Source organism: Zea mays, chromosome 2 (assembly GCF_902167145.1).
Source record: "Zea mays cultivar B73 chromosome 2, Zm-B73-REFERENCE-NAM-5.0, whole genome shotgun sequence".
Taxonomy (NCBI): Eukaryota; Viridiplantae; Streptophyta; class Magnoliopsida; order Poales; family Poaceae; genus Zea; species Zea mays.
The window spans coordinates 174666014-174677904 of NC_050097.1; the positions used below are offsets into that span (position 1 = coordinate 174666014).

At 50.3% G+C, this 11891-nt stretch overlaps 1 protein-coding gene across 1 annotated transcript; it reads right to left on the bottom strand.

The window, feature by feature from the left end:
- Positions 1–1304: 1304 nt before the first annotated feature.
- Positions 1305–5350, bottom strand: LOC103647314 (calreticulin-like). The gene is made up of 14 exons (XM_008671858.3): positions 5009–5350; positions 4304–4411; positions 4047–4239; positions 3703–3961; positions 3563–3619; positions 3057–3104; positions 2885–2971; positions 2749–2806; positions 2594–2661; positions 2422–2517; positions 2291–2338; positions 1892–1933; positions 1723–1800; positions 1305–1626 (listed from the first exon to the last, which is right to left on the bottom strand). The coding sequence occupies exons 1-14, from the start codon at positions 5109–5111 to the stop codon at positions 1615–1617; spliced, it is 1257 nt and encodes a 418-aa protein (XP_008670080.1). The 5' UTR covers positions 5112–5350; the 3' UTR covers positions 1305–1614.
- Between the last annotated feature and the right edge of the window lie 6541 nt (positions 5351–11891).

Consider the following 11891-nt stretch of genomic DNA (forward strand, 5'->3'; position numbering starts at 1 on the left):
CATAATGAGTATTTGCCTCAAACTCCTCTAGAACAGCCCCCTTAAATTGGTTCCAGTGTAGTACACCCAATGTATCGCGCGAGGCTTGAAACCATAGGGTTGCCTTCCCTTTTAGGTGCATAGACGATGTTGCACAAACCTTCAACCCTGCAGGGATCTGGTACATCTCAAAATATGATTCACAATTATCCATCCATACACTTGCTTCCTCTCCATCAAAGAATGGGAAATCCAACTTGGGCAACCAGTTCTTCCTCCCTTCCATGTCCATCGCTAAATCATTTCTAGCATCCATACCCAAACTGCTACTCCCATCCTCCACGGTTGTAGGTATTCTAGGAGGTACCTGAGTATTTCTTAGCTGGATCGGAGGAGGCCCAATCAACCCATCACCAGTTGCCTTCATCCCTCTAATTGCGCTTGATACCGTGGTCGCCAATCGATTTTGGTCCTGAGAAACTTGAGTCAGCGACTTCATAGACAGGTCCATCTTCGTCTGCAGGTATTGAATCAACTTCTCTCCCTCCATTTGTCTCTTCTCCATCTCTGTCAGTTTTGTTGACAGCACGTTGAATCCATCCATCTTCTTAGATAGTTCCATCAGCGTCGCGGATGAGGCATCCCAAACTTCCTGGAACTTCTCGGCAAGACGCTTCTCGACGTCGTCCATCACCGAGACGAGTTGTCGTGCCTGCGAGGTTTGACGACTGGGCGTTGTGGCTTCGAATCAACTTGACGACCCACAGAACCCTTCGTTCCCGAGCCGGAACAAAGACCCCTCCGCGACAGTCAATGCCGCGAAATGGCTCTGATACCAATTTGTCACAACCGGAGGTAGAAAGTCCGACGGTCACCGGAGTTGAGCGCGAAGAACAGGGTGCGAAGAACAGATGGATTCAGAAGGAGAAGAAAGGTACAGGAAAGTATTGTTTTCTTCATTCGTATCCCTCATAACTATTACAAGCCTAGCTTATATACCAACCGGCCACCACAATCACAATACAGCCCAAAACGGTCCACCAACTACATTTCAAAATTGTATTTTCAGAATTAAACTCTCGTGCTCAGTCGCCACCATCCCCATTCGTGACACGACGGCAGTCCACGGCCTCGGCATGACTCACGCCGTCACACCAGTTGGGACTAGGACCCCGGGGCCTCCAAGTCTCCACTCCCAATCAGGTCTACCCAATCTGATTAATCGATTTTATTTTGTTTTCGTATCCAATGCTTCTTGACGCTGCATAGTTGTACTGCTCTGATGTACTGATTTGATTAAATTCTTATGAGACGAGGAGAATTAATTTTTTAGGAGAAAATAGAACCAAATGCTTGTATTATTCTTCTTTTTTGACTAATTAAACAGTTCTCAATAAACTAACACAGCTGACATCTAACATCAGGATGAAATATAACAATTGTGGGAAAAGATCTTCCTGCAGTGCTATCGATTTTAATGGGAAAAATGACTAAGCGCTACGACCCATACTGTCCCTCAGCTTCTTAACAATGTCCTAAAGTTTCTGATAACAGAAAAGGAGAACAAAATGGAAGAGCTGATAAATCCAGGCCAACGGCACCAATGTCAGTGGCCACCTCTATCATACTCATCATCTAGAGCTCGTCCTGCAGATGGCATTTGTGACATATTGTGAGGACATGGACCGGACCACGAAAAATGGTGGGCCAGGAATGAGAACTTGAAACGGATGAGTAACTTACGTGCTCCTCAGAGTCCTTGTCATCCTCGGCATCAGAGTCGGCCTTGTCATCGTCTGCCTTGTCATCGTCTGCCTCATCCTGAGGTTAATACATGTGCATTTTATTAGATCATTTAAACTGCATAGGAAACAAAATGGCCCAGGAAGAATAAGATAGATGCAATGCTGACCTCTAGGTCATCATCGTCATCATCGCCACCCTTGGCGGCTTCCTGTTGAGAAGAGAAAGAGAATCACAATCAATGACATGAAAACCTCTAACAGAAGCACAAACGTTGTGACTCAGAAAGAAGAGTTCAGAAACCCAGCCTTAGTAATCCAATGTTAATACGCAGGACACAAAAATCACAACAGTGAACGGTTAAACTCAGTAATTTTATCAGTTAAACTCGCATGTGTTGAGCACTGATTACAGTTAATTCAGTTCAACCTAAGGAAACTAATCCGTATGCCAACATGGGCCAGGATGCATGACAAAGACAGAACATACAGAAATACCAATATACCAGACACTCATGCATATACGGATATACCCCATCACAAAAACACTATATGGTGTTGAAATATACCTCTTCTTCCTTCTTTTTCTCAGCCTCATCGAAAGCAGTCTTCTCTGCCTGATAAGGACCAACATAGTTAGTGCATGCATGAATCAACCCTGAGTTACTGATTGAGAGCTGTTACGAGGAAAAAAACACACCTCCTTGTGCTTGCCCCATGTCTCCTCTGCAAAAGTCTTGGCCAACGCAGGATCATCAGTGATGATGATGTTGTCAAACAAAGTGCCTGATTTAACCTGTACATAGAAAAAAAGGGCATAACTGTGATGTCATTCTGAACAAGAAAGGAAGATCTGACTATCCAACACCAACCTGCCACAGCTCAATGCCAATGTATTTCAGGCTGTCAAATGCATAAATGTACGGATCATCCTTGAAATCTGTGAAGCATAAGACATAGGTTCAGCACTAATATTCTAATAACCAAATAGTAAGAAGATACAAGGTTCAATTTCAGGGAAACATACCTGGGTTGTCAATCATAGGTGCCTTCCATTTACCCTGGTAGTTAGGGTTCTTGATTTTCTGGCAAGTGAAACATGCTGTCAGATATCAGAATATGAATTGATGTCAGTTTGTATACAGTTCAAGGAACTGCCATACCTTTTGTTTCCATGGTCCTTTGTATTCTGGGTTGGGAATGGTAGGGGCAGTCCATTCACCATCTTCCTCGTCATCCCAGTCCTCAGGCTGCAATGCACATTTTAGAATTTATAAACCCATGCTGTTATCCATCCTACGACACAGACCGCATAACAAATAACCACATAAGTACCTTCTTAGCATCAGGGTCAGGAATTTCCTTGGGAATATCATCATAGCCCTGAAAAGTAATGAAAAAAGCAATGAGCTGTACTGTTAAACGAATTAAGGAAACTAGAAGGGACTTGAGTAATAAAATATCTCATCAAATGTTATACAATAGAAGCTCTTAAATTGTGGTCAGGTAAGGGCTTGTACAACCTAGACACTGTTGCACGGTACTCCAAGTATAAGACACAACTAAAACACAACATAATATAGTGGACATGTCTAAAACATGTGTCTTACTATATTCATTGTACCAATCAGAGTATTCAATAAATTAAAGTGACCAATCAGCTAGTCTTCTGTCTCGAACATAGAGCTAAGACACTGTGTCTTTGTCAAGATACATGTCTTGAGTTTTTTTACATTCACCCCCATAGATACATTCGAAGACACAACTCAAGACACGCATTATACATGCCCTAAGACTTTTCACTAATAATAAGCATATGGTGCCAAGAAATAAAACACTACCTCTGGCTTCTTGTCCTCAGGGTCAGGAATGTATTCCTTGTCATCCCAGTCCTCAGGCTACAATCATCAACACATAAACCTCAATTATTACAAACAGGTTCAAGAAAAGAAATTCACAACAATAAATATTATGTATTCACCTTCTTAGCCTCTGGGTCCTTGATTTGCTTAGGGGGAAGAATATCCCAGTGCTCATAGATGCTGCCAGTTTGCTTCTCTTCATTATCGATGAGAATGCTGTATGTTGCATCGGGACGGATGATCAAAGTGTAAACATGAGTCAACTGATCAGTCTCACAAGGCACATCCTTCTTGATCAAGTGGTTCTTGCCATCCTTTGTCAGGATAGTGTGAACCTTCTTGGTGCTGTACCCACAGATATCTGGTCCAAACATAATGCTGCATACAGAAGAATGAAGTTAACTACTACTACAAGATCAGATATGATAGGGAGAAAAAGTACAAGAATATATCCATAGGCTACCTGTAAGTTGTGTCCCCACCGAATTTTTTCTGGTCTACATCACCACCCAGCAACTTGACGTAACCACCACCACAGTCAAGCTTCTGCTCGTGCTTCACAGAGAACTGCAGCACCAGGGTCTTATCCTTGTTGCTGAATTCAGGGTATTCAGCTGAAATGGCATAGAACCTGTAGTCCTCGGAGGTTTGAATACCTGCAACATGAAACGTATTAACTAATAAACTGAAATCACCATTCTTCTGACGTTTTGAATTAACCTTTGTCCTCTGCATCTCCATTCCATTTCCCCGAGGTGTGGTTCCATTCACCAGCCATGTTATCGTCCTTTTTCCACTCGGACTTGACCCACCGACTTTCCCAGCCATCTGGCCATCACAACAGCGCAGAAATGTCACAGATGGTAATATAAACATTAGAAAATGTTTCGCGGTATACAAAACTGACAGACAGTATTGGAGATCCTATAATTCATAATGTGGAATCTGGAGAAGTGCACGACGACGTGTTCCCAATCAACTAGGAGTAAAACATGAACACAAATACTAATGCGCACATTGGCATTTATATCTCCTAAATAAACATCACGACATGAGTCCCAAATCAGATTATGTTCAGGTCAAAGGCTACGAATAGTATAAAATTTGTTCGCCTCCGCAGAAATGACATAAGATTCGCCGTACTGTACAACGCATTTTAATACTGACCAAAGGGCGACACAGTTCGAACAGAGAATTCAAACTGCCACACGACAATTCACAGCCGCAGGATCCAGGCCCGAGATGACTGTAGTACCGAACACCATACATAGACGGCGCCGCTACATCCTGTGAGCGAACCCCCTACCACTTATCACAGAACCACACGGCTAAATAGCATGAACGAGCAGCATTCGTGCCTAAGACATGGGCCGCACCGTAACAGGCCAGATCGCACCGTTTGAGGGGTGGGATCAAGGGAATCACCTTCGAACTTCTCCTGGAAGAATACCTCGCCGGCGACGGCGGCGACAGAGGCGAGCGCGAGAAGTGCCGCGACGGCGTACGAAGAACCCCTGCGGATCACCATACCGGCGACGCCCGATGGAAACTTCTGGACGCCTTCGATCTGATGCGATCCGATCTGAGCCCCGGTCCCAGGGTCGTGTTCTATCGGTCGCTGCGGTGGAGCGCGAGCGGAGCTGCTTATAGAAGCCCGGGGAGCGGGTGGGTTTAAGGTTTCCGCTCACCCACCCGGTGGGCTCACTAGACGTGTTTGCCTCTCTGACGGATGGGTCCGATGGAGGTGAGCGTACGGGCGGCTGCCACAAGGCGGGTGTGGGCCATGGCTTCGGGCCAATGGGGAGCTAGCTTCGTCTGACCGGCCAGTGAGGGATCGACGCGTGGCGAATTCGACGTGTTTGGAAGTTTTTCAGAGGTGCGGGTGGGTAGGTCGCTCGTGCTGGGAATTGGGCCGGGCCGGGCCAGCTTGGTCCAAACCCATCGTGCTTCGTGCCAAACGGGTTCGGGCCAGCAAAGCTCAAATAATTTTTGGGCAGTGTCGTGCCAGCCCGAAGTATAAAAACAGTGGCCCAGCTCGGTCCTAAACCACGTCGTGCCTTCTTTGGGCCGTGCCAGCCCAAGCTCGGCCCATGTATTTGACCACATAAAATCAAAATATTATAATCATATAAAGTTCATAACTTACTAAATTAAAGATATTAAACAATTCTAGCATTATTTGACCACATAAACTCTAAATATAACAACAATATAAAGTCGATATCTTACTAAATTAAAGAAATTAAATAGATTGAGCTTAATTGGGCCGTGCCGACCCAAGCCCGACCCATCTATGCGGGCCGTGCTGGGGCCCGACGGGCCAGAAATTGAGGCCCGGCCCAAGCCCGCCTTCGGACCGTGCTAGCCCGGCCCAAATTATTTCGTGTCGGACCGTGCTTTGGACTCTTATTTTCGGGTCGTGCTCGTGCTGGCCCGAAAAGACCGGTCCATACTCCCAGCACTACGTGCAACGACAGTTAGAAATAGTAAAGATTTTTGGATTTAGTGTGTCAACAATTTTTTGCAGTTGAAATCTGTGAAAATGTGGACCATTTTTTGCAGTTGAAATTGTGAAATTGCGGGTGGGTAGGTCGCATGGCTGCCACTGCCAAATCTCTTCCATTTTCTCTCGATCACTCTTTGCCCCTTCCTTCTCCCACATATGCGAGAGCTCGGGCGGAACCAGAAATTTCTTCTCTTTTTATCTTGGAAATATATCAAGTCCAAACCAACATGTGGTTGGAGGTAGCGGTGTGTATTTAAAAATATAGCAGGGGAAATAGAAGAGTAGTTTTGAAAGCTGGTACACGGTGGGGATTGTTCTGAAAAATTTCTATGTCTGGTTTCACGTTTTGTACCAAGTGTTTGATTTGCTCCTGATAAGTTCCCTTTAATCTTAACGATTTTAAACTAGATTATTAAACACAAATTTATACAAAAATACATGGATCATACATGTGCTACGGACCAAATGGCCGGAGGTATAGATCAGCCCCTGCATGCGAGCACCTCCCCTTGAATTCCCACATACCAGTGTTTTAGACTGAGTTATGTTAGACTTTTATGTTGCGTTAGACTCGTTCCATTCCTAACGGCCATCACGTCGCTATCGATTGATCTCTATCTACTAACGTTAGTCCTTAACTATAGCAACACTCCAATGCATAATCGTTATCGCTAGCTTACCGCCACCTCAGCGTCACGTCAACTTTTTTATATATATTTATTTTTGCAAATAAAATATGATTGTCGGGGACCATAATTAGGGGTACCCTCAAGACTCCTAATTCTCAGCTGGTAACCCCCATCAGCACAAAGCTGCAAAGGCCTGATGAGTGCGACTAAGTCAGGGATCGGTCCATTCAAGGGACTCGATCACGCCTCGCCCGAGCCCAGCCTCGGACAAGGGCAGCCGACCCCGGAGGATCTACGTCTCGCCCGAGGCCCCCCTCCAGCGACGAACATACTTCCGGCTCGCCCGAGGCCCAGTCTTCGCCAAGAAGCAACCCTGGCCAAATCGCCACGCCAACCGACCAAATCGCAGGGGCATTTAATGCAAAGGTGGCCTGACACCTTTATCCTGACGCACGTCCTCCAGTCGACAGAGCCGAAGTGACCGCAGTCACTTCGCCGCTCCACTGACCGGCCTACAGAAGGACAGCGCCGTCTGTGCCGCTCCGACTGCTGTGCCACTCGACAGAGTGAGGCTGACAGGCAGCCAGGCCCGGCCTCGGGCACCATAGGAAACTCCGCTCCGCCCGACCCAGGGCTCGGACTCGGGCTCAGCCCCGGAAGACGGCGAACTCCGCTCCGCCCGACCCCAGGGCTCGGACTCGGGCTCAACCCCTGAAGACGACGAACTCCGCTCCGCCCGACCCAGGGCTCGGACTCGGGCTCAGCCCCGGAAGACGGCGAACTCCGCTCCGCCCGACCCCAGGGCTCGGACTCGGGCTCAGCCCCTGAAGACGACGAACTCCGCTCCGCCCGACCAAGGGCTCGGACTCGGGCTCAGCCCCGGAAGACGGCGAACTCCGCTCCGCCCGACCCAGGGCTCGGACTCGGGCTCAGCCCCTGAAGACGACGAACTCCGCTTCGCCCGACCCCAGGGCTCGGACTTAGCCCTAGCCTCCGCCGACGGTCTCCGCCTCGCCCGACCCAGGGGCTCGGACTCGACCTCGGCCTCGGAAGACAGACTCGACCTCGACCTCGGAGGAGCCTCCACATCGCCCAACCTAGGGCACGGACCGACCACGTCAACAGGAGGCGCCATCATTACCCTACCCCAAGCTGACTCAGGCTACGGGGAACAAGACCGGCGTCCCATCTGGCTCGCTCCGCCAGACAAGTAATGATGGCGCCCCGCACGCTCTATGATGACGGCGGCTCTCAGCCCCCTTACGGAAGCAAGAGGACGTCAGCAAGGACTCGACAGCCCCGACAGCTGTCCTTTCGCCAGGCTCCAGCGCTCCTCCGACGGCCACGACACCACACGAACCGGGTGCCAAAACCTCTTCGGCTGCCACGATGGCATGTACTTAGGGCGCTAGCTCTCCTCTGCTAGACACGTTAGCACTCTGCTCCACCCCACATTGTACACCTGGATCCTCTCCTTACGCCTATAAAAGGAAGGACCAGGGCCCTCTTACGGAGGGTTGGCCGCGCAGGGAAGAGGACGGGACAGGCGCTCGCGTGAGGCCGCTCGCTCCCCTCCCGCGTGGACGCTTGTAACCCCCTACTGCAAGCGCACCCGACCTGGGCGCGGGACAAACACGAAGGCTGCGGGATTCCCACCTCTCTCTCGCTCCGGCTGCCTTTTTCCCCCCTTTGCGCTCTGTCTCGCGCCGACCCATCTGGGCTGGGGCACGCGGCAACATTTCACTCGCCGGCCCAGGGACCCCCCGGTCTCGAAACGCCGACAGATGGTGCGCCAGGTAGGGGCCTGCTGCGTGTTGACGAACAGCTTCCCGTCAAGCTCCAGATGGGCAGTCTCCAGCAACCTTTCCAGCCCGGGACGGTGCTCCGTTTCGGGAGTCTTGAGTTCATGTCCCTCGACGGCAGCTACGACATGATACTCCTTCCCCCGCCGTGCGACAGCGACAATGGCGGCCGACAGCCCGCCCGCCGTCGGCGAAATCGACGACGTCTTCCCCGCGTGGTGGAAGAACAACATTCGAGCTCACCCCGCCCTCTCCCCCGCCGACGGAGGAGGAGGCGGGGCAACCAAGGCCAAGCAGGAGGCGGCACCTCGTCGGCTGTCGAGCGAGTCGACGGCGCCGGCGCCCCAACGGGGGGCACGTCGGGCATCGACCTCGCGTTTGAGACGAAGACGAACGCCGTCTCCCCGCAACACGCCAATTCCAAGCAAACGGACGACGCCAGCACGCTCGCGAAAGGCTTGCTAGGCGTCACCCTCGTACCTGAGACGACGGTGCAGTCAGTCCCTGACGTGACTTCGTCACCGCCCGTCGACCAAGAGGTACCCACCGATTCCCATCTCACGCCCTTTGGGTTCAGCCTCGACCCGCCAAGCGACTTCGCTTTGGCGGACGCTCTCGTAGAGGCGAGTCCAAACCCTCTGGGGTTTCGTATGTGGTCACCCTGGGACCGGCTGACGGACGTCTCGACCTACGGGCCCTCGGGGTCCGAGGAAGATGACGTGTCCGACTTCTGTTGGGATTTCTCCGGACTTGGTAACCCTAGTGCCATGCGGGACTTCATGACCGCATGCGACTACTGCCTTTCCGACTGTTCCGACGGTAGCCGCAGCCTCGGCGATGAGGACTGCGGCCCAAGTCGTGAATGCTTCCACGTCGATCTAGGGGGTCCCTCCGAAGGCAACTGAAAGGGAATTAGGCTTACACCTAGTTCCTAAATAATTTTGGTGGTTGAATTGCCCAACACAAATCTTTGGACTAACTAGTTTGCCCAAGTGTATAGATTATACAGGTGTAAAAGGTTCACACTCAGCCAATAAAAAGACCAAGTTTTGGATTCAATAAAGGAGCAAAGGGGCAACCGAAGGCACCCCTGGTCTGGCGCACCGGACTGTCCGGTGTGCCACCGGACAGTGAACAGTACCTGTCCGGTGCACCAGGGGACTCAGACTCAAACTCTTCACCTTCGGGAATTCCAGGGGCGACTCGGCTAAAATTCACCGGACTGTCCGGTGTACACCGGACAGTGTCCGGTGCGCCAAAGGAGGTCGGCCTCAGGAACTCGCCAGCTTCAGGAAAAGCCAACGGCTCGTCCGCTATAATTCACCGGACTGTCCGGTGTGCACCGGACTGTCCGGTGCAACTCCGGGACAACGGTCGTCTCCGCGCCAACGGCTCTCTACCGCGCATTCAATGCGCCGTCTGCGCGCGCAGAAGTCAGAATCGCCCATGCTGGCACACCGGACATCAAACAGTACCTGTCCGGTGTGCACCGGACACCCAGGCGGGCCCACAAGTCAGAAGCTCCAACGGTCAGAATCCAACGGCAGTGATGACGTGGCAGGGGCACCGGACTGTCCGGTGTGCACCGGACTGTCCGGTGCGCCATCGCGCAGACGCCTCCAGACAACGGTCAAGTTTGGTGGTTGGGGCTATAAATACCCCAACCACCCCTCCATTCATTGCATCCAAGTTTTCCACTTCTCAACTACTACAAGAGCTCTAGCATTCAATTCTAGACACACTAAAGAGATCAAATCCTCTCCAATTCCACACAAAGCCCTAGTGATTAGTGAGAGTAATTTGCCGTGTTCATTTGAGCTCTTGCGCTTGGATTGCTTCTTTTCTTTCTCACTTGTTCTTGTGATCAAAACTCCATTGTAATCAAGGCAAGAGGCACCAATTGTGTGGTGGCCCTTGCGGGGAAGTTTTGTTCCCGGCTTTGATTTGAGAAGAGAAGCTCACTCGGTCCGAGGGACCGTTTGAGAGAGGGAAGGGTTGAAAGAGACCCGGCCTTTGTGGCCTCCTCAACGGGGAGTAGGTTTGAGAGAACCGAACCTCGGTAAAACAAATCCGTGTGTCACACTTCATTATTTGCGTGCGATTTGTTTTGCACCCTCTCTCGCGGACTCGTTTATATTTCTAACGCTAACCCGGCTTGTAGTTGTGTTTATATTTGTAAATTTCAGTTTCGCCCTATTCACCCCCCCTCTAGGCGACTATCAATTGGTATCAGAGCCCGGTGCTTCATTAGAGCCTAACCGCTCGAAGTGATGTCGGGAGATCACGCCAAGAAGGAGATGGAGAGCGGCGAAAAGCCCACTACAAGCCAAGGAAGTACTTCATCGGAAGAGTCCCGCACCAAAAGGAGGGAGAAGAAGAAGAGCTCCTCCAACAAAGGGAAGGAGAAGAAATCTTCTTCTCACCACAAAGAGAAGAAGGAAAAATCTTCTTCCCACAAGCCGCATCGGAAAGGCGACAAGCACAAGAGGATGAGGAAGGTGGTCTACTACGAGACCGACACTTCATCAACTTCTACCTCCGACTCCGATGCGCCCTCCGTCACTTCTAAGCGCCAAGAGCGCAAGAAGTATAGTAAGATCCCCCTACGCTACCCTCGCATTTCCAAACATACACCTTTACTTTCCGTCCCACTAGGCAAACCACCAACTTTTGATGGTGAAGATTACGCTAGGTGGAGCGATTTAATGCGATTTCATCTAATCTCGCTCCACAAAAGCATATGGGATGTTGTTGAGTTTGGTGCGCAGGTACCATCCGTAGGGGATGAAAACTATGATGAGGATGAGGTGGCCCAAATCGAGCACTTCAACTCTCAAGCAACGACGATACTCCTCGCCTCTTTAAGCAAAGAAGAGTATAACAAAGTGCAAGGATTGAAGAGCGCCAAGGAGGTTTGGGATGTACTCAAAACTGCGCACGAGGGAGATGAGCTCACCAAGATCACCAAGCGGGAAACGATCGAGGGGGAGCTCGGTCGGTTCCGGCTTCAAAAAGGGGAGGAGCCACAACACATGTACAACCGGCTCAAGACTTTGGTGAACCAAGTACGCAACCTCGGGAGCAAGAAGTGGGACGACCACGAAGTGGTAAATGTTATTTTAAGATCTCTCATTTTTCTTAATCCCACTCAAGTTCAATTGATTCGTGGTAATCCTAGATATACTAAAATGACCCCCGAGGAAGTTATCGGGCATTTTGTAAGTTTTGAGTGCATGATAGAGGGCTCGAGGAAAATCAACGAGCTTGGCGACCCATCCGAAGCCCAACCCGTTGCATTCAAGGCAACGGAGGAGAAGAAGGAGGAGTCTACACCAAGTAGACAACCAATAGATGCCTCCAAGCTCGACAAT